Here is a 24342-nt window from a genome sequence, read left to right as displayed (position 1 = left end):
CCTTCACTAACAAGTCCCTAACTCCCAATCAATGGCTTAGCAGAAGTAACACCTGTCCGTGCCACAAAACTTCGTTCAGACTCAATACAGATAATCCCACTAAATCCCATGGCATCCTTATGCATCAACACTATATCTAGTATGACAGTGCATTGACATTGGGTTTGGAGGACTGAACTAAATAAGCTGGAGACCAATCAGCTGGAGGTGATTTGTGCTATTTCCGCCACACGGGTACAACTTTGAGATGTGTCTCACTCTCCATGAACCTTAGCTCCATAATCTGGCAATGAAACCAGATCTCTGTCTTGATCACATAAATCCCAAAGGATGTTCACTTTTTTTTTTTTAAGATTTTATTTATTTATTTGACAGAGATAGAGACAGCCAGCGAGAGAGGGAACACAAGCAGGGGGAATGGGAGAGGAAGAAGCAGGCTCATAGCGGAAGAGCCTTATGTGGGGCTCGATCCCACAATGCTGGGATCACGCCCTGAGCCGAAGGCAGATGCTTAACCGCTGTGTCACCCAGGCGCCCCACTTTTGTTTTTTTTTTTAACCAAATCCTCAGCTATGCTGCTAAGGGGCTTCGTGAAAATTATGGACTCAGAGTCACCTCAAAAATGAACCATTACAAATAATCCAATTTATTCTCCTAAAGGTCCAGTCTTCTCTTGCACAGGAATGTAGGAGGAGACATGTTTGAGAGGTTGGCTTGGCACTTTGTTTTAGAAGGCACTGAGAGGCAGACAGATATTGCAGCTGAGGGTGTGGAAGGTTTGAGCAATGGGATAAACTCTGTTAAGGAGAAGAGAGCAAAGCTTCCAGATTCAGGGACAAATTCAAATGCAGCCAAAAATAAAATTTAGAATATAGAAGAGTGTTTTATTGAGTGTTATTTGTTTTATTGAGTGAAACCTGAGAGACCTTATATTTTATTTCAAAATAACAACAGCCCACAGGGAGAGTTTTGGAACAAAGAATATAATGATTAAAAAAAGAAATCAGGGTACATGACCTCTAAGTATTACTGAAATCAGGGCTAACCTGGAAAACTAATGTTTGGTTATAGACAAAGTGTTTCTAATTTCCCTGAAGAAAAGAAACACCAAGGGGATAAATACATTCAATGACATTATGAATCCATTTTAATCCAAAATCCATTCCAATTTTATCTAAGAGACTATAAACCCTTGTTAATAAGAGGAAATATAATTTATAAAATTGCAAAATTTATGCAAAGTAGCTAACTTTTTTCCTTTTTTAAATTCATTTACTGCTTTAAAGTTTTTAACTGTTCAGCAATTACAGATTTTTTTTTTTTTAAAGTAGGCTTCCGCCCAGCGTGGAGCCCAAGACAGGGTTCAAACTCACAACCCTGAAATCAAGACCTGAGCTGCTATCAGGAGTCTGACAGTTAACTGACTGAGCCACCGAGGTACCTGACAGGAAATTTTTTTTAATCAAAGAGAAAAATATTTACATTTAAAATACGAAGGAACATTTTATGTGATTCTTGGTTTGTCTTTAAATCTCAACCACTCAGCATTGGTTTTCCAAGAGATGTGAGACTTTTCCCTGGACAAATTCAGTTAGCTTTGTTAAGAAACTTCACATCAAAGTAAACTCGACACAGAAAATGCAAGTGCGAATAACTGCTTAGTAAGCAGCTAACTTTTTTACACGGATAGTTCGATTATTCTCTACACTTATTTTATAAAAAGAAAGAAGCTAATTTTTCATATGTGTTCTTAAACTTGCTTACCAGGAGTTCTGCTAACTGAAAAAAAAAGATTTTATTCTTTTCCTTCCAGGGAAGATAATTCAAGTAATGATATATGAAGAGACAGAAATGCAAGTTATAGGGCTGTCATTTTAAGACCGTACAGTTTAGTTTTTTTTTTTAAATATACATTTTTGTTATTTAGAAGTAGGTTTGGTTCTATGCATCAGAAAGTTGAATCTACTGTTTAATTTTTTTTCCTTCTATAATAAGAAATTCAGAAGTAAATATTTCAGGATTGGTATGAGGGGGGCACCATGTCATAAAAGTGGGTCTGATATGTTTTCTCTGTTTTCCTTAGTATGCCATTTTAATTTGTGTAGTGAAAACCAGCTGTTGCACATTTGGACATCATGCCTGTATTCCAAGGTGGAGAAGAGGGAAAGGCAAGAAGATTATCCAACTGACTCTTTCTCTTTAAATCAAGGAATAATATAGATTTGACCACAAATGTCATATAATAGTTGCAAAGGAGTATGAGGACGTAATTTCAGTTGGGTATGTTGTTTGAACAAAAATCTTCTCAGTAAGGAAGAGGAGAAGATGACTAGGTCACAAGAAATATTTTCCATAACACTTTTTAATATTTTAATTGTTTAGAACTTTTGTTCAACTTTAGCTTTTACTGAAAACTTAAGGGGCTGTTACCTATACTGTTAACAAAAATCCCTTCACATATCTGTGTATTCATCACTGAGATACAAGAATTAAAGGTAGGGCCTGTTCCAAATAGCACATAGCCCGATAGTGTTTGTGTGTATATTAGGCTGGGCGAAGACAAGACAGGAAAAATGCAAACTTATTTCTATGTAAATGAGACATGAGAACTAGTTATTATCTATTACTAGCATCACAGAGGGAGTAACTGGGGTGGAGATAAGGAGGGAGCACACAAGTAGGGAAGACTTTCTGAAAGAGTTGACAGGTAATATTTGTCATGTCTCTTGGGATTTGAGTTGATCTCTGTAATATGGCCTAGAGCTGACTAGGGGCAGAAAGGAAGTAGAATTGAGTGGCCACTCATGTTAACTCTTTCTTAACAGAAAATCTGTTCTCAGAAAATTGCACGTCCACTACGCACAGTTGATTAAATCTGCTTTTTGGAATTCATTTCAACCTATTTAACTTTAAAAAAAAAAAGGTTTATTTATTTATTTGGCAGGAGAGGGGCTGAGGGAGAGGGAGAGAGAGAATCTCAAGCATGTGCTGAGCAAGGGGCCCAATGTGGGGCTCAACCTCACCACCCTGAGGTCATGACCTGAGACAAAGCCAAAAGTCAGATGCTTAACCGGTTGAGCCACCCAAGCACTCAATCAACCTATTTAACTTTAATATCAGATAAGGACTATATAAAATAAGTCATTTGATTAAATTTGAACCTGTGGTTATTTTTTTTTATTGTTTAATTTTTGATCAATTAGATTTAAAAAATCAGCTATTAAGCCATTTGAAAAAGTGTCAGTGATGTTGAGATATAGGAAGAACAAACAAAAATCATAACAACTACAGGCGCACAGGGCATTACTTCCAGGAAAGAAAACATTAAATTAGAGGTTGTAAGGGAAAATCTATTTCATAACGAAAGGTTTTTTCATTTATATGTTAGGCAGCCTATCTTCCTTTCATGTCAGGCATCTGGAAAAGCAGAGATTGATCGAGGCACGAAAATCCCCAGATTCACTCCAATAAAACTTAACCGTTTTGTAAGAAATAGACAGTTTGCAGATATTTTACGATAGCACTTTCTGAGGCTTGTAAACCATAGACAGAGGCTTAGATCAAAGCCGCAAGACATGTTGAGGGTTAGCTTGGGCTTGAGTTTATCCAGAAACAACGGAAACATGATATCATTTCACATCAGGGAATAAGCCAAAGTGGAAACAGCACAATTTCAGTGACAGGTTCAGTCTGTGGTCATGTCACGCAAGGAAAGAGGAGAAAAAATAAATTGTCCTGATTAAAAAAAAACAAACACCCTGTATTTCTCCTTATAAAAAATTACCATCAAATTGTGATCCATACACTATCATCAAATCGTGATCCATGTGATTAGAGAGAAATTACCAGAATAAGAAAACCCAGCTGTTGAATATATTATAGGCAACGAGTTATTTAGAGACTTGTTTTTCTTTTCTCCTTCCTTCTCAAATCTCATCTTTTGATATGAGAGTGTCAAGTTTCACGTCAGGCCAGCGAGTATTGGTATGATTAAATGTGTGAAGGCGGCTGGAAGGAAAGCAATGTACTCTCTAGTTTCTCCAGATAACCACAGAAAACCTAAAGGACTGTTTTGATAATAAGCACATTTTATCTGTTCCCACCAAAAAGGCAAAATCATTTCTCTTCTTCCAATGAATGACAATTATATTATTTTGTACATTTTTAAAATTTTCATACAGATTTTCATTTTACTTGAAGCAAATTTGGTGTTCATAAAGATCAGGGCCATGTTTATTAATGAAACATTCTGTTTAAATCTTCTTGATTCTTTTGTAACCAAAGCCAATTCCTTGTATTTTATAGTTCTTTATACTTGGAGTGCTTTATCATCCATTATCCTACTTCCAACTCATCATCATCTTCTTTCTCAACTAAATAAGCAGAGATTTACCATCTTTTTTTTTTTAAAGAAAAAGAAAGGCATGAAGAGGTTGCGTAACTTTCCCAAAATGTCACATCAAATTAATGTTGGAGTTAGGACCAGAAGCCTATCTCCTTAACCAGACCCAGAAAACAACTAAGGAAAATTTGTAAACTCATCATGTACATTCTTTACCAGGTAAATATAGGTGATCTGGGGTTGCCTGATCTATTAAACTACCCAGAACTTCCTAGAACATTATTTATTGAATTGTACAAAGTGCATCAATAATTTCTACCCAAATCAAAATTGAAAATGTTTACAAGTTTCATTGAGAAACTCTCTGTTCCTCTATAGTGCTTGGACACAACATACAAATCTAGAGTCAAGCCAAAGAATTTCTGTTCATCTTGTTCCATGTGTCTACAGTAACACTGGTATCTCAGTTAAATATTTTTAGATACACTAAAAATATTGATTACTTTAAAACTATAAACCTTCAGTACAGTGACTAATACATCACTGTTCGACATTTACAAAATTTTATGAGTTTGTTATCTTTTTTTTCCAAATCTTTTCCTCCTTCTTTCTCATTTAATATTGTTTCTTTCACTGGGAGTGTGACTAAGTAAATTCACTCAAATTAGGTGCTGAGAATTGCATTTTTATTTGTAGAACAGAATTATTTTACTTAAAAAAATGAATTCTAGTGAAAGAAATGAATTGCCAATGGTAGAATATCAAGGATCAGTGGGTTACAACTAAGGACTCTCAAGCTCTGTTTTTTTGAAATTCATATAATTTGATTTTAAAAAATACTCAGAGGTGGAAACCTGATTAAAAAGGTAAAATCTAGAAGTAATTCTGAAGTACTATAAGGGACAATTGGGAAGAATCTGCAAAAATACTATGAATAAGAATGGAACCATCAGCATAACTAGCACTCACTCTCTCCAGCACATTTATCATTTATTCTAATTTGTTCCCATTCTGTGAATGTCTGGCTCTCTGTTTTACTGTTTACTCCTCACTTGAGGACTGAAGTCTGTCTTATGTCTCTTAGACATCTGGAACAGAGCTTCTTCCTCCAATCGAAAACTGTGGCACAATACTTCCAATATATTTTCAGGACAAGTTTTAGTGCAACAATACTTATTTTTTTTAAGATAATAAAAATAAAAATAAAAGTAATTGAACCAATTTTTATCATGACAGAGCCTCTAGGAAGTAATAAGTTTTATTATGACTAGATTAGATAAAACTGAGGCACAGAGAGTTTAAATAAATCCCCTATATCATATAGCTCACCAGTGGCGGAGACAGGGTTCAAACTTAAGATTTAGATTCTTAGAGCCCACTGCCTGTGATACGATCTTATTAATTATATCCTACTATAATATAATATTATACCATCACCCATGATAGATCAAGTTAATCATTATGAGCTAGAAAACCACAAATCAAGTGGTTTTTTTTTTTTTAATTCTAGCTTTTTTTCTGGTGATAAATTTACTAAATTGGAAACTGGGAGATATTAGTTCTCTATTCTAATTCAGCTTTGAGACATTGTGTCCTTAAATTCCTCGTGCTTCACTTTCATTGTCTGTATAATGGAATTTTTAGAATAAATAATTTATAAAGCCTTTCCAGTCCCCCAAAGCCAGTTCTTCATTTGAACCCCATTCTAGAGAGTATATCCATCCATTTCAGTAGTCACCTTGTCCTTAAAGTGTCAAAGTTGAACTGGGATCAACAGGGTAGTTGGGGAAAGGAGGACACAGAATATTCCTCTCTCCAAACTTTGGTCACATTTTGAAATAGACTTAGAGGCAGACTGGGTTTACTTGGATGTATGTATTCACCATATAATGAATTAGAGCCTATATGTACCTTAAAAGATAAAATGCAGATTAAATGCCGTACAGAAGATGTAGCTCTTGGGTGTTGAAGAATGTGTAGGATTTAGATAAGCAGAGTGAATGAGGAGAGAATTCCACATAGAAGACAACATCATGGGAACAAATACAGATGCAGAAATGAGAACCATATGTTTAGGGGCAAAATGAGGGAAGCTGGAAGATACTGATACAATGTTTACATTTTGGCTTGTCTTGAGAAATACCACTGGTAGATAAGTCAAGGTCAAGTTGTAGAGTTTCTCAAATGTTGGTTATTAGTTATCAGGGCTTGCAAAGGAAAGTACCACAAACCTAGTGACTCGAAATGACACCTACTTCTTATCTCAGCGTTTCTGTAGGTCAGAAGTCCCGGCATGGCTTAGTGTCTACAAGGCTGAAGTCAAACTGTTAGCTGGAACTGCTACCTTATCTGAGACTCAAGGTCCTCTCAATCTTATTCAGGTGTTGGGAGAATGCATTACCTTGTGGTTGTATGATTGATGTCCCCAGTTTCTTGCCAGCTGTCAGTCAGGATTCTCTCTTACCAACTAGAAGCCTTCCATTACCAGTCCCTCCCGAACAGCTTGGGAGTTTGCTGTTTCTTAGTGGTCAGTAGCAGAGTATCTCTCCAAAGCTTCGCTTTCTTTTATTGGGCTCACCTGACTATGCTAGACCCACCTGAGATAATCTCTTTCTTTTGATTAACTCAAAGTCAATTGATTAGTAATGTAATCATGGGAGTGATACCCCATTATATTCACTGGCCCTGCCCAAATCAAGGGGAGGGTATTATACAGGGCATGTGCACTAAAGGTTGGAAATACTGGGGACCCTCCTAAAAATCTGCCTACCAGAACTGGACATTGGAAACATTATAATAGGATATCGTTAAAAGTTTGTAGCTGTGTGAGGTAATTTTTGTTACACAAATCAAGCATAGAGAGGCATACCATAATGAAGTGTTTGAGATTAATGCTGGGTGGTATTCCCCTCCCTCTCAGATAACACCATGGGATTTGGGGTATTCATTCTCACAAATGTTGGTAGTGTTGTCCCCCCTGAGGGGTCGCAGCCTGGGAATCACTTTCTGCACGGGCACTGCCTCACCTAAGATTACACTTTATCCCCAGGGAAGTCTATATCCAATGGTGAATCTAAACAGGAAGTACAGATTCTCTCAAATTTATTTAGACGTTTCTGAAAAGCTATTCCAGCTACAGAGTTCCCTGTGGGATTATCTGAGGTCTTTGTTGCAACTGCATTGCATATTGCAATTTCTACCTCTGCTTAATCCTACTTCCCTCATTCCTTTACAGATATTGTTATTGCAGATTTCCAACACAGAGTCTATTTCTTCGTAAAAGTGACCTATGATAGTTAATACAGAGTATGGTCCTAAAAGGCAAACTTTAACATGATAATTTGGAGCAAAATCACTTCTGGCAAACTGACAGTCAGGACCAATTGCTGCTGATGGGTTGAATGCTGATGTAGCCTTGAACAGAGCAGCAGTACAATTGATGAAAGTGATCAAATGGAAAGGATACCCGTGGAAAGGAATACACTGTTAGATGCAACAATGCAGGTATTTAAGGGTTTAGAGAATGTAATATTTATAAAGACTATGGAATTGGATGGCTGTTGGTTGGGCATTGGATAGAATAGGAAAAAAACAAAAGAAAAACATGGTTGACTAAAGGTGATTAGTCGACAATTAAAGACAAACTCTGAAAGCCAGAATGTGTTGGCACGATGTGAAGAGACTCATCTCATTCTGGAGGGAAATAAAAAAAAAACACTGAGTGTAAGATTCAGGTTGCAAAGGGGAGGCTGGCTCCAGAAAAGATTGGATGCTCAAATCTGGAAGCCTATTACCCAGAATCAGGGCTCTGATTGGGAAGAAATGGAGATAGGAAACATGGAATTGAACACATGGATAAATGCATTCCCCAACTTGAGTGATCAGGTCACCTTGAACCCTTCAAGAAAAGTCCCCATTTTCCCTGTTAAAGGTTTGTACTCTTCACTTGTTTTCAGAAGCCACAGGAGTCTTAAACAAGCAAGACAATATATATCCCTTCTTGGGAATCTACACCCATCTATCCCCTGGGCCACCAGACCCAAAACTAGAGTAAAGTCACAACATAATTTGGCAAAGGAAGTTCTGAGCCTCCTAGGAAGGAAGGGAATTACACCCCCAAGATGCTTCAGAAACTGTGTATCAGCAGAAATTAGACCATTTTGGAACCAAAGGAAAGAAATTACAAATTTGGATAAGTGATAATTTATTGATGTGGGAGCATTCTCCTTTGCTATAGGATTTTATAGCCTGGAAAGACAGTTCAAATATACTGATGAGCTGGTTTCTGAAGTGAAAATGACGAAACATTTTCTGCGGAAGATGGTGAAATAAGTTTTTGAAAAAGACTCAGAGAAGTACTGCTAGAGTAGATAATCTATATAAAGCTAGAAAACCCACCAGCTACATCTTTCCAAATCACCCAAAGTATGCTCCATTTATCAGAGTGATAGGTACTATACTTGTGAGAGGGGCACCAGCACTGTTGACAAGATCAACAGTGGCTGAACTCTTCAGGTTGATGATAGATGGTGTTCATATAGAACTTGCCTTATAGATAGTAATGGGGATGGAAAGATTCCAAATAGAGTTCAAGTGGAGGCATTTAACCATCAGACGAAAAGTATTGCAATTATTGTAATAAGCAACAAGTTTGGTCTGACAGGCAGAGGTCCTTGGCCTGTAAGAAGCAACAGAGATGGTAACAGAATACGGCATCCTTATAGGCATTGTAGATGTTCAGATAAGAGTAATTCAATCTATAGATATATGGTCTGTGGTCGACTAAGAAAAATAAGACTCAGCCTATATTTCTAGATATGTTAATGCTGCTCAAACTATATAATAACAAAAAATCAAGAATGGATCATCAGAAGACCAAGGCCAGATTTCTCAATAAAATTCCATAATCCTTTGTCAAATATGGGAATTGAGCAAGTTTTCAGAGCCAGAACCCATTGATGGAAGGAGAGATCAAATCTGCAGGAATAAGGATTCTCCCTGCAACAGTACATCAAATGTATATGGTAATGATATGCCTAGACTTTCCTCCAAAGAATCTATGGCCAATTATTTGAGCAATTGTACACTGAGGAAGGGAGATGTTTTGAATACAGCTGGACACAAGACATCATCATAGATCCTCCATTAGGGTGAGAGTGTTTGGAGCTTGTTGATTAATGAATTCCTGGCCAAAGTTCAACTTGCAATGGGTCAATTGGGTTTTTGGTCAGTTCTCTGGTACATAAATTTATAATTTGAATGAATGTGCTTATTATTAGACCAAAAAAACCCAATTTATTCCTTGGTCTGTAGGGTCAGAGATATTACAGTGGAGTAAATAAAATGGAATCCATTTAAACTATACCCTCCTTTTCTCTAGGCAAAATAGTAAATCAAAAACAATAATTATTAAATTCCAAGAAAATGAAAGGTGGGAATAGCAGCAATTAGTTCTGTCCTTAATGAGCCAACAGATGCAGGATCGATGGTCCTACACTAAATTGAATCAAAGAATAGTCTTTATCGGAGGTGCCGTGCTAAAACAGACTAACTGAGACCCAGTTAAATGGTATATGTTTTGGTGTGCAGAATAGATGCTTTTCCGTTCTACTGCCCAGCAAGATAGTCATGATAGAAAATCCTCAAAATGGGCAGATGGTTGATAATGCACTTAGTCATCCACTTTATGAAGGGGGCTGTCCTGTGGTAATTAATATAAACAAATTCATAAGCAGTAGTGAGTGAATTGGTTGGTTGGTCAGAGACAGAAAATCAGGAATAAGGATATCTGGGTTTATGGCATTTGGATAGAGCTATGGGCTTGAGCATGTGAAGATTTTCGTATTGCATGTTAACAACCATCATTTGCTGCCTAAATACCAGCTGCAGTGGTGGGAACTCTAGGTTCTTTTTTCTTTTTTCCACTAATCTTTCTCCTGTACATTTTTTTTTTTATGAAACAAAGACTGACCAAAATCATGGAGGAACTATTTCCAAACGAGATACCCACATACCTCCATTAGGATGTACCCAAGGCACGATCGTTCCCAATGGCCAGAATCATTGCTTTCTAATGGCTCATAGCGGAGTCCTTCCCCAGGAATTACTTTTGGCCGAAGGGAGAGGCCTCACCCAAAGTAACTGCAATTCTCTGAAGTAAACTGCATCTAATTACTAATCCACGAGAGGGTACAGCACCCATTTCTTAATTCGGAGTTTCTCTGAAGGGTCATTTAGCCCCAGAGCTCCCTGCTGGATGGCTGAAGCCATTGTGCATCCCAGTTCAACATGGCCTTCTGCCCTGTCAGGCTTCTCTCACTCCTGGATGGGTGTCATTACCAACAGCAATTCCTAGTGAGCCACCCGTCTGCAAATATCCATCTCAGAGTGTTTTTCCTAGGGAACACATCTTAGGACATTATTATATCTTAATTACTTTAGCACATATTTAAAACATAAAGCAAAATTTCCCTTGTCAATCTGACTCTCACCTCCCAATGTCTTACTTTCCAAGCTATAGGTCTTTCCCTAGGTGCTGGTTCTTGGAACTGACATAAGCCTTGGACCATACTTTCTTCCTAGGACTGTGGAAAAGTGGGATCTTTCCACGGTAGTCTCATCCACACGTAAAAAAGCTACTACCCTGCTTATCTTCTCTCCTGGTTTGAACGCTCATGAGATCCCTGTTAAGTTACAGCTCGAGCTTCCCAAATTTAGCAGCCTCTCCTGTATTCATCCTCTTGTATTTCTCTGATCTGAAGCCTAGTTTGGAATTGTTTACCCCAGATCTTTCATTCTGGGTAATCCATCCATTGATAATTCTCAAGTTTCCTCTTTTACCTGAATTCCACATTTTTGCTATAAGTGTCTGAACTCTATTCTGACTTCATGCAAGGAGAGCAACTCAGTGGTTTCAACCCTGGGAGTATCTCAAACACACATTTTTAGAGAATTATGTAGGACAAATACAAATTTAAATTGTGCCTTTATTAGCAAGGTCCCACATCAACTGACTTTGAAATATTTTAAAATGGTCTTATTTCCTCATTTAGAATTGATCAAATATTTCTGAGGCAACTCTCAGACCATAATATCTTTGAGAAAAAAATGTAATTTTGTAGATATGAGCAGTAAAACAAAGAAAAATGAATGAACAGGCAGATGAGAGAGTTCATTAGCAAAACACTTGCTTATTAATACATTCTGTTTATAATCAAAGGTCATTAAAAAGCATACTTTACAGTAGCTGTTAGCAAGCACTTAATGGCTAGATGGAAAGGCAGAAGATACCACATAAAAGAATACTAAATGTAAGGATTTAACAACATCCAAGTAGAAGTGAAACTATCAAAATGTGAGAAGAGATTTATTAGTGAAAGAGCAAGAATTTGTACTTGTGAAAAAAGAAACTATTAGAAGAGTTTAGAGTCATGGAAACCGCATATTCAAATTTTCAAGAGGAAGAAAGATAAGGACATTACATTTAAGCAATATATAATTACTTTCTACTCCATGGCTACCATGTTGAATGAAGCAAAGTTGACAGACACTTTGTCAGCAGCCATTTACAATTCAGCATATCTGTGTTGCCCAAGTACTCATATTTCCTAAGAATTTTAGCCAATTTTGGTTTTGGTTTGAATTTTTCCTTGGGATAAATTTCAAACCATAGAAAAAGCACATAGTTTTTTGGCTTCCCAGTAAAGCAATCTGGATTATACTTTGTGGGACTCTTGGTTCTGTAGCCATGCACAGAGCAAAGGCTTCTGGCAGACACAGACCCACTGCGAAAGCCATGCCAATGGCCACTATTGCAGGGGTAAGCCCTCCAATAGACCAACATTCCTGTTTTCAATTACGTAGGTCTTGCTATGATTTATTTAGTTCTGGACATCCAATCCTGGAAAGATTGAATCTCACTTTCACTAAAGATATAATATGGAGCAAACCGGCGGCTCAAAATTGCAGAACATTTTATGAGGCAGTCACAAAGAAATTATTCTGAAACAATATATCAAAACAATTTTTGTTATTAAGTCATTTGATGATATATGAAAAAGTTAAAGAAATACAAGGTTAAGCCCTTTTATATTAATTTCCTTCATGCTTTATTCTTATTATTATTTTTTTTAACTAAGACTTATTGGAAGCATAAGACTCTCATTGCCCTAATAGTACTTCCACATTCATGTGGCATTTATAATAGCAGATGTCATTTAAGCTCCTATCTAATTTAGATGCTTCGCATATTCATTTCATTTTATTCTTAACTCCATGTCTAAATACAATTCATATTTTATAGGTGAGCACACTGAGGTGTAAAGATATTATTTGTTTTCCTAGGTCACAAAATCGATAAACATTAGAGACATTTAATAAGTATCATGGATTATATTGATGCTTGTAAACTTTTGTTTCCCTCCTAGTCGTTTCTCTCCTGAGGAGCTCGGGAGGAGTCACGTACTTGCTTGGCCAGTGAAGTAGTATGTATTCACTTCTGAGCATTAGCGATGTGTGCCGCTGCCGGGCAGAAGTGTTGAGTCAGCAAATGACTCGTCATGCCTCTTTTCTCTTTACCACAAGATCGGTAGTGCTGCAGTTAGGGACAGCCTCTTTAGCCTGGAAGAGATCCGCCTTGGAACAGAACTGCAGCATTTTGTAATGACATGCAGTGTGAGTGAGAAATAAACTTTGTTCAGCACTGATAACGTGGGGGTCACTTGTCGGCACAGCACATCTTGGCCGGCGTCGCTTTACTCAGTACCATCTACGAACAGAAGTCGCTGTGACCTGACTCAACACCCTTTCTATGATTATTACATTGATTCCCTTTGAGTTGTTCAGCATGAACATCCCGTATCTCCCACTGGATTAAAATCTTTCTAAAGGTTAATATAATGCATTAAGTTTGCACTTTCATATTTTTTTTCATCAAAATAATTGTTCTACTCAAGGTATGTACGTGGTGTCTGCTGTGAATGAATGAGATTATATTCATTTATTTTCAGTGTTTTGTGGAAGGTTTTTTTTGTTTGTTTGTTTTTTTGCATTTTAATCTATGGCAATACAACCATGTATAGGTCTTTCCTTCTGCATGGACTTCAATATATTAAATACTTTACTATTTTTTCATCCCCCCAAGGGTCTTTATTTACCTTTGACAGACACCAGCCCTTTAAATGAATTAAACAGGGTCTTTGAAATGGCATTGAAAATGTCATTTGTGACATTTCTACAACTCAAAAAAAAAAAAAATCTAGTGTTTCTATTGAGTTCCTATAAAATTAATGCGCACTCAATGCTGGTTTGACTATCATCACTTCTTTTATTTCTGATGCATTCTAGCCTTTTTTAGGCTTAACAGGCCTTTCTTTTTGTTGCTAGGTCTAGAAAAAACTGGCACTTCTACAGTTAATTTCTTCTTATATCTATATTTTGCTTTTTTAACATTTCGAGTGTTATATTGATAAAAACTTAGCCAGCAAACATATCGGCTACCACATATCTCAAGGAGCTCTTAATATTTTTTTAAGTAAACTTTTAAATTCAGAACAGTTTTAAGATTTACAGAAAAATCACAAATATAGAACAGGGAATTCCCATTTACTGCACACCAATGTCCCCATGATTAACATGTTTTGGATTTGTTACAATTAAGGAAATAATACTGATGCATTATTATTAACTAAAGGCCACAGATTTTTCAGATTTCCTTAGTTTTTACCCAGTGTCTTTTTTTCCTGTTTCAGGATCCCATTGAAGGATATTTTGGTTACTTCTAGTTTTTAGCAATAGTGAATAAAGTTGCAATAAACATACACATACAGGTTTTTGTGTAGACATGTTTTCAAATCAGTTGGATAAATATTTATGAGAGTAGTTGCTGAATTCAATGGTAAGACTATATTTTGTTTTGCAAGAAACTGAAAAATGTCTTCCAAAGTTGCTGCACTATTTTATAGTCTCACCAGCAATGGATGAGAGTTCCTGTTGGGCTACATCCTTGCCTGCAATTGGTATTTTCAGTATTTTGGATTTTAACCAAGTTTTATTATTTAATATGGAAATTCTAGTTAGGAAGAGGCAGATATCATCATGAATAGCCGAATCTCTAGCTTTATGTACTGTTTTTTTTTCCTGAGAATCATTAATCCTAAGATGTTTCAAAGTCCACTTCTGAATACTCTAACAACAGTTATTTTGGAAAACTCAACACACCATTAATATTATCTTTATGCTTAAATGTAATTTTTTCTATAAAAAGAAGTTAGAACTAAAGTTGCAACTAGCAACCAGAGGAATATTCTTTAAGACAGGGTATCAATAAGTCAAAAAAAATTAAAAATATAACACTACATAATCCAAAGTATATCACATGATTTGATATTTGAACTATTTCAATGGGAGAATATCTACAACCTTTGGATTTTACAGTATTCACATAGAAACCCACTGATTTTGTGACACTTTCACATCTATCGGAACAGAGTTGGGAAATAGTAATCAGAAATTTCCATCAATTATCCACACCATTTCATGTACACTGTGAAAACCCTAAGCTAGAACAGTTGATTGTGACTGATCCTTTCATCACAGAACTGGTAGATGATTTCTGCTCTAGAGAATTAACTCGATGGAAAATACTGGATAAAGTTTTCTCTCAATAGTACCACATAGAGAGCAAAATTATAGAGGGTCATCATTTGTATAGGCAAGCTAATTGAAAAAATTTTATGTAGAACAAATTGGCATTATGCAGCATTAAGAAATATACATGAAAATTAAGAAATAGAAACTCATTTTGTGAATTTGTTTTATAAACTCTTGACAAACAGCAAGCACGTTTTATGAATGTGTATAGCTTCATTGTATTCTTTGTGGTTGTTGTTTTGAAATTTGAAGTTCTTACAAAAGCTTAACCATAGTGGGCCTGTCTGCCTCTCATCCTGAGTCTGTCTGGAATATTGGAATAGTAATGGAAATCACATTGTTTTATAATTGCCCTGGCTCTAATTCATATTAATTCACAACTAGTATGAAGTGTCAGGTAGTAAAGTCAAAAATAACTTATAAAAACATCTGAATAATTATGTAGTTTAAATGAGAAAAAAATGTTAACATGGTGCCCTATGTCCTATAGGAAAAAGACATATACTGTGACTAAAACTCATTTAGGGAGAATAGAGCTATTTAGAGGCAAACCCCAGCTTGACTGAAGGTATACCAGAAAGGGTTTGCAACTGTTCTTTGTTTAAGAACCTATCTGTAAGAAAAATAAAACTCATTATGAAATTGCTGTTCAACACTGTCTGCTTTGAACCACATTTCTGCAGTTTGCTAATAACTTCTCCATATTATGCTGATCTGCAATTTTTGAAACCATATTTTTAACCCAAGTAGTTGGCATAATTTCTAAAGCAACTGCTTTATTCTGGGAAATCTGGCTGCCATGATTAGTGGTTTGACTACAGTATTTCCATACAAGTAAGTTCCCACTGATGTACTTGTGGTTTCACATATACCAAAAAATATTCTATGATGAGTGCTGGATGGAAAAGACTGTGCATCTCACAATAATCTTTCTGGCCACATAGACATACCACAATTTGTATCAGTAATCTTGAAATTTTGGCAGTCACAAGTAAACATTATTCTTGCCAATATATATTCATTATGTATACCATTTTCTTTTGATGTTTCAGCATTTAGGAAATGAAAGAAAAAGAACTATATCTCTTAAACATTTCCAGAATTTTCATTGAATACCCTAACCTACTTTAATAATTGCCTTAGGGGCGCCTGGGTGGCACAGCGGTTAAGCGTCTGCCTTCGGCTCAGGGCGTGATCCTGGAGTTATGGGATCGAGCCCCCACATCAGGCTCCTCCGCTATGAGCCTGCTTCTTCCTCTCCCTCCCCCTGCTTGTGTTCCCTCTCTCGCTGACTGTCTCTATCTCTGTCGAATAAATAAATAAACTCTTTAAAAAAAAAAAAATAATTGCCTTAAACCAAATTCAGGATCACATTTCTAGAAACTTCAGTTCTGTATGTCTATGTGGATATCTCTCTCTTGCTGGAAAGGAAGCAGAGAGGGAAGATAAAAGTTGGGGGCAGAAATTTCAATTGTTCCTTCAGAATATGTGCAGTTATGGGCCATGAAAGAATCAGTGAAGGACAATAACTTTTTTTTTTTTCTTCCAATCTATATCCACCCAGAACAGACTCCAGTCAGCACAAAAGGACCTCATCAGAGAGGCCTTTTAACATAAAGCATCTGTCTTAAGTATTAAAAATGTGACTTCAGTTTTCCTCTTAAATACCATCACAGCTGACCTTTTGAAACAGAACGAAGTTTCTCTCTACTTGAAATTGCTCATTCTCCTGCAGAACAATAATCAATTAATGCATTTATTTTAATCTTGCTTGGCCTTTCTCAAGAGCAAGCACATTCCAAAATAGTTCTCTGTGTCCTTTAAGTCTTAGTTACATGGTCTCATTTTACATTCGAAAAATGAACTAGCTATATAGCAAGTTTCCTCATAATTGTTGAAGAAATAGATAAGTGGTGTTACATGCAAGTCAATATTAAATATTATGTGAGATTAAAAAAAAACACTTGAACATGTAAATTCAGAATGATAAAACATGGTGTTCCCTTTACTTTTCCATGTATTTCATTTTGTTAGTTGTTAGGCAATTTTCATGCATTGCTTTTGGGGACATTTTTGTCTAATTTTGCTTTGACCTTCTCATTTTTAGTTGGGGAACAGTGCGGGAAACAATCTGGTTTTGATGGAATCCTAAAGTTTTGTGAGTGTGTGTGTGTTCTAAATAAACTCAACTAGGTCGTATGACTCATGCGCTTTCCATGGTCTCATTGACTTTGTTTTAGGTCTACAAGCTTTCTAATTAATTTTATTTGATCAGATAGACATTCTCGATTGCTTCTTTCTGAAAACAAATCGACTGTTTGGTAAGAAGGAGGTCCTGCTTTAGAGTTTTCAGTAGAGTATCTTCCAACGGTTGTACAGATTTGATCAATTAGCCTAGCAGGAAGAAATACTCGAGCCCCTTGTGGTTTTCAAGGACAGCTGTTTTCTCTCGTTTCAGCTCTATGATTAAGGCTTAAGGAAGGATTCAGAGTGATGAGAAATACAATTGCTACCTTTGGAAGATTTAACAGGCACGCTAGGGATTTTTACTTTTTTTGCATTTTCTTTTCTTCATAGGTACAGGAAAAAAAGAAAAAAAAAATCTTCACCAAAAAACTACATAAAAGAGTATAGTTCATATGTCAAAGGCAAGTTTTACTTGAATATATGTCAAGAAAGTATTCTAATGTTCACATTCTCACATATAAATCTTCATTATAAAACCTAAGCACATACAAGCAGTTCCTATAAAATCCAGAAGGATAACAAATTCTCTGTGAATTTAAATGTTTCTCTTCATGTAAACATATTTAAGAATACTTGTGTTTTGATATTTTAGTATAGTAGTATCTTATATACATTTCAACATTTCTTTGTGGTGTTTTCAAAGTTTAATGTTTACTTGGAAAGAAGAGAGTCCCTGAATTCCTTTGAGACATGTATCATTTATCTTGAAGTTACCCTGAAAATTTGGCAAGCCATTAATATTTTTGAAGAGAACCATAGGCCCCATTTCTCCAGTGCAACTATGTGCTGAGATCTTTCAGTGTGTCCCTAGGAGTAAGAAAGGTTGAGAAAGTAGAGAACGTTAGAATCATGCTTTTGCCTTGCATCCAACTTTATTAAAAGGACAGAATTCTGTATACAAATTAAGAGATTATAAACAGATACAAAGGCTGGGACAGTTCTGTGGTCTCTGTCGTCCCCTTTGATGACACTGTTGCCAGCCAGATGCACTATTTACCTAGGAGACATTGGTTCAATATTTATTAAAACTAGTATGTAAATAAAAGATGAAATATGTGGTTTCTGTGACATTTTTTGGTTAGTTTGGAGGACTTTGTTCCTTTTTTATGCCAAGAATAGCTAATGTTCATGAACTTCATGAACCCCATTAAATGACTCTCCCAAAATCACAGCTCAGATCAGAGCTATAACCATAACTGTAACATCAAAGTATTAAGTTTAAAATCCTAGTTCAGTGACCAGAGATCAGATTGAGATGGTCTAGAGCAAGTAGTTTAAGTAATCTTATTAAAAACTACTCAAACATTCAAACAAGCTATGGTTCAGAAATTTTCAAACTCAAGTGATTCTAAGTAATATTTATTTTTTCCAATTGCCATAGATGGCAGGAAGTAATGAAACAATTGGTCAGCTATTTTCAGGTATTTTCCTTTAATTCCTTTTATGTCGAAAAGATGAAAACTGCAGGCATTACGAGAGAACTAAAGGAAATTAAAGAGGAATCACTGTAGAAACAGCTTGTTGCATAATTGCATCATACTTATCACTCTCTAGCCTGATAATTGTCCAAATTGTCTGAAAAACGAACAGGTCAAATATCTGTGCACAGTCACTTGGCCAAGTGTGGGTTAGCTGATATCTCTGAATATTTATGACTATCCCTTCATTACCTGTCTCCTCCCGTTCCCTGTACTGTCTAGCACAACCTAAGCTGCTTTTTTTTTCAATTAAAGCAGATACAAAGAATAAAATAAATGAAGAACTGAATTGCTAAATGAAGCATGAGTGTGCCTTTGCATTTGTGAGAGAAATCAGTATATGCTGAATCTTTGCCAAAATTTCTCAGCACACACTTCTTATATATACTTAGCTACCTAATACCAATTATTTAACGATTTTGATAGTAAAGTGATTTTAAAAATTACATAAAAAGGCAAAATGATACAAAGCATTGAAAAATAACAATTTTAAAGCTGTCCCAGAGTTATATTAATTTTTTTTTCAGCTTAGTAGACTTAGTCACAAAATTCTTTTATTTTTTCCTTTCAACATGTAGCCAAGAAACAAACATCTTTCTTTGCTTTCTTTGCAGGAAAGAACCAGTCTCTGGATTATTTCCAGGCCATCCAGACAGCTATTTCAACTGGAACAAGTGACCTTTGGAACAGACTAGAACATAGCAGCCTGGCCAGACAGAGAGGAGGGAGTAGTCAACTGGGAAGGGCCCCAACATGTTCTTGTGAAATGTCATTTGAAGTAAGAGACAATAAAAATTAAGGACAAATAAATGAGCTTAAAAATATTTAAAACCAATGAGAACTGTGTGACCACAATATGGGATTCAAGGAAAGATACAGTAGGAGTTAATACACATGCTCAACAAATACAGTTCATTCCTTTCAATACAAGGAATGTCTCTTAATTATGCAATATTCATCCTTAAATCTTCACAGTCCCTTTGAAAACCCAGTAACCATTTGTTTTCCCTCCCTCAGTTGGGCCAAATTTCCTTAGTCTATGATTCTATAGTGGTTGTAGATGCTCTTAGAGAATTGTCAAGATCTTTATTTAGCAAATAATTGCTGCAGTGAGATAAAAGTTAAAATCATAGCAAAGATTTCATCAGCGAGAACAAAGTGATTATCTTCTAATATTCACTTGGAAGTCATGTTGTTCTTTTCTCTCACAGAGAGTATAAGAAGTTTTAGCTCACATCATTAGCAAGAGGCATGCTAAAGAAGCATTCAACTTTTACTGAATGCTTATGGACAAATGTTGTGCTTGGCACCATAGGATATAAAAATGTCAAAGCAAACTTCAAGATTTTCGGAGAATAAATAGAAAAGTTAAAAAAAACTTTATTAAAATATTTTTAAAAGATTTTCCAAGACAGTATTTTATATATTTTTGCAAAATATATTAATGATAATTCAATAAAGGACAAATTACCAAGAAAATGCTATGGGATATCAGAATGTCCTCTAATAAAGAACTTAATTAGGTATTGAGTACTGGAGCATCCCCTTTAAGAAGGTAACTCCTACAGCTTCTGGCCAAGTTTTCTTTAATGAAAACAGCAATATTTAAAAGCCTTAAATGCATATTGTGAAGTGCCTATAGACTTGTATGTAAACTGGAAAAGTCTGACCCGATGAATTTTGAGTATGCAACTGAATGAACACCAGAAATGCAGGAAAGGGAAATAAAGTAAATTTTTCCAAATTTTTAGTTATACAGTTATGGTGGACTATTAAGTGACACAGAATCCACTGTTAATGACATAGAAATTCTGCTATTTCAATTTATCATGTAATATCAGCAAAATTCAAAATGAGACTTTAAACTCAACTCCTTAGGTATGCCATATTTTGCATATTATTTAACGATGATTTAGGAAGTACTGTCTTAGAATCCATGAACCAAAGCGGAAGGGAATGAATCCAGAGAAATGTAATGTCTTCTGCTATTTAAATAATATCCATATTTCATAAAAGTTTACTTGAAAGCAAGGACATAGAAGACCATGAATTATTTTAGGTGGTCTCCTTATAAGAAAAGGACAGTTACTTTGGACGAATCCAGAGAAAATAAGTTTTACCTGAGGAATTTCTAGAAGTGGGTTACAGTTGGTCCTTAACAATATAAGATCAAGACATGGAACAAGTATATAAGAATTAAGGTTTTGTCCCATTTATGAGATGGACATTGAAGGAGGAAATTCTTGAGAAATGTATCTGAGCTTATCTAGGAAGGAGAGGACACAAGTTAGGCCTTTCCTGCATGAGATATGGGGATCTGAGGCAATACCCGCCATGCCGATCTCAGTAGTGTGCTAGACTCCTCGAAAGGGTGTAGTTTAGGTGGGGTCTGAGATTTAGTTGTCAAAATTGAGTCCAAGATTCTCCAACTAATTTAACAGAGGTTGAAATCCAAAATCATGAATAAATATTGAATTTGGAACTATATATGGAAACACTGGAACAGAAAAATATTAGCAGCTAGTTTTTTTTCATGGTTAAGTAACATCAAAAAGAGTAAAAAAAAACATTCAGAAATGCAACAACACGAAATCTATCAGAAATTCTATCTGAAAAATAAATTCCCGTAATGTGACCAAAATTTTTTGGAAAAAAAAAATCCAAATCCCAAGTAAAAGAAATAAGAAGAGAAAATTACTGCCATTGGACTGTCTTGACAGTCTCACACTGGATATCTAACACTGTAGACACTAGCCAATGCTAGGTACCCACATTTAAACATAGTTAAATATAAATGTCTTCTGGGAAGTTTTTGGTTTACACGGTACTTTAGAACATATTGGTTTTCACCTATTAATTCGTATATTGCCTTACTTTTCCTTTATGATAATAAACTAACCGAAGTCAGGAACCCGGTCATCTTCAATTTAACGCTGTTAAGTAAACAAAGTTAAATCTATCAAGCAAACTTACTAGACGTTCTCTTATCCACATACTATATGTTATCACATAAAGTGAGTAATAAATGAATTGTTCATTGGTGTGCAAAGAACATACACGTAAGTCCTGTGAATCTTAAAAATACTTAATATTTTGTTTTTAAGGTTCATGATACTACAATAAGCCACCACTCAAATCTTATTATCAAGCCCACTTTTTAAAGACTACCTACCAAGAAACCCTTTGTATTAATACTAGGCTAAAAAGGCTCTCAATTTTGAAAAGAGATACTTACATAACACAGTTATTGCACCAGATGCTTCTAGTGAAAGGAACCAAATTATGACCTCTCTCACCATCAGGGTCAAGTCCACTGTTTTCACAACTGAATGATATTTGCTTATAAAGCTAAAATGTGTGTGGGCTGTAAGAAATGAAGTTAAAGGTAAAGTTCATTAATTCTTTTCCTTCCCTTCCTCCCTTCCTCACTCCTTTCCTTCCTCCCTCTCTCCCTGCCTTCCTTCCTTCCTCCCTCCCTCCCTTTCTTCCTTTCACTCTTAGGCTTCATTTTTTGACCTGGAAACTTTGTCATGTAATTAGCTTCAGAATGTTTCTAACTTAACCAGAGATTATTTAATGAGTAAATATACAATTATTTATTTAAAAGCATTTATTCTCAGCAAAATCAAACATATCATTGAGTTTACATAGAAATACAATTTTCAACTGGATCTTCATAAAAATGCACTGGTGAAATAAATGTTCATAATTAATGACTAATTATGTACTATTTAGTCATGCCAGTAGCAGAACTGATTACCATTAAAAATTTGGTAAAGTAACATATCTTAAGTGTGCAAATACCATCATAGTACTCTATTGTGTTACCATTGGTAATAAATGGCCACTAAATATATACCTATTACATAAAGCTTTTAAAGTACAATAAAAATACAAATTCTATCTGTTAAAAAAAAGCCATTGATATGGCTTCTAAACATCCTCATTATACAAATTCCAAAATACTATATGACAAACAAAATTATAAAGATTCTTCTTTATGAAACATATACTAACTTCTAATTAAGGTACAACTTAGCAGATAACAGAAAACAAATAAGAAGGCTTATATAGACCATAGAACATTATGAAGATACATACAAATATTGCATAAGCATATTTGATTTCTTTTCCTAGTGAATATGTACCTTTAGCGCTTGATAAAAATTCCCATGAGTAAAAGAAAAATCTGTTTTTGAGATCTATCCCTAATCTAAGCTCACATTTTCATTAATTTAATCTATTTTTTTATGATGCAATGAACCAATTTATAAATTTTAATCATTAATTCTTCTTGCACTGAGTACAAATTAAACTGTTATATAATGGGTAAAGGTATATATAAAATAAACATTTTTAAAGGTCGGAGTTTATCAGCACATTATGAATTAAGTACAAGAAAATTTTATTGTTCATGTATTCCAAACTGAGAAGTCACTTGATCTTTGTGAAAAATGAGATTCTGACTTCAATAAAAAAAAAAAATACAAATTAAAACTGCTAAATAATATTAATGGTTCATAAAGAATAACTGCTACAGATTTTAAAGTATCAAAACTAATGGGGCATCACAAAATAAAATTTGGTGAGAAAATGTTTATCAAAGGAAAAAATATGAGAATAATATTATTCAGTGAGAAAAAAATATATTTGGTAAAGTAAATGTGGGTAACAGACATTGCAACCATAGACAGCATATATCCCAAATGTTTTTTTAAAGAAAATATTAGATCAGATGATGTTTAGATGTCTAGCAATATAACTCACCTCATTAGAAATTAAATTTTAAGTGTTTTGTAATGAGCAAATTTTTGCTTTTTTCTATTATCCTTATTTATGAAATAAAAGATTTAGTGTATAACAGAATAATAGCTAACATTATTACTTTGCTTTTACTAATTAATACTCTAATTATTTGGTTTAATTATTATTGGAAATTATATTTTTGCTATTTTACCTGCTTAAAATGACCTGCTGGCATTATATTCAAAGTTTACATTTTGCCAATGATATGAACAACATTTAATACATAAAATGACACCTGTCTAATGCATGGTAACATGCTTATTGGTTTGAATACAGAACATATTTAGTCTGGCATTGGTATATCTCCTCAAGACTTAGAAAGGTATCATCAAGGTATGGCTTTTGGGAATTAATAAACTAGCAGCCTGGAAAATGAACACAAATTTCAAGATGCTAATTATTCAGAACTCAGACACAAGACAGATACTTGGATAATTTTTTTTCTGATTATAAATTCATCTACATAAATGGAAGGGAAGGAAAGGAACATAAAAGTATGATTTTTTTACAGTGAGTTGTTTTTAAAATAAATGTTATAGATCAATAACGAAGGACATTTTACTAAAATAATTTGCAAAACGTTAAGATCTTAAAAAATATATTGGCACATACATACTACCTGTCATAAAGTAATAAGGAATGATGTATATGCATATAAACAAATTTAACACAAATCTGGAACTCTTGTTCTTGACATCAGCACCTGCTGTCTAATGGGTCGAGACAAAATACTGTGCCTTCAAGAGTTAGTCCCATTTTGAACCCCTCCTGTAAAACAGAGTAAAATCATTAAAATAAGAAACGCTCACAGCAATAATA

General features: G+C 35.0%; 1 protein-coding gene across 10 annotated transcripts in view; it reads right to left on the bottom strand.

The window, feature by feature from the left end:
* Positions 1 to 22312: 22312 nt before the first annotated feature.
* Positions 22313 to 24342, bottom strand: part of GULP1 (GULP PTB domain containing engulfment adaptor 1) — a 260185-nt gene continuing 258155 nt past the window's right edge. For all 10 annotated transcript variants that reach the window (XM_034654837.1, XM_019799061.2, XM_034654835.1 and 7 more), the window contains one exon: positions 22313 to 24291. In XM_034654837.1, coding sequence (XP_034510728.1) covers positions 24220 to 24291 — 72 coding nt within the window. In that variant the 3' untranslated portion in view covers positions 22313 to 24219. The remainder of the gene's footprint in view (positions 24292 to 24342) is intronic.

Source organism: Ailuropoda melanoleuca, chromosome 2 (assembly GCF_002007445.2).
Source record: "Ailuropoda melanoleuca isolate Jingjing chromosome 2, ASM200744v2, whole genome shotgun sequence".
NCBI classification, from domain to species: Eukaryota; Metazoa; Chordata; class Mammalia; order Carnivora; family Ursidae; genus Ailuropoda; species Ailuropoda melanoleuca.
Note: the sequence above shows the minus strand (reverse complement) of the source record. Positions and strands in the feature narration are given on the sequence as shown.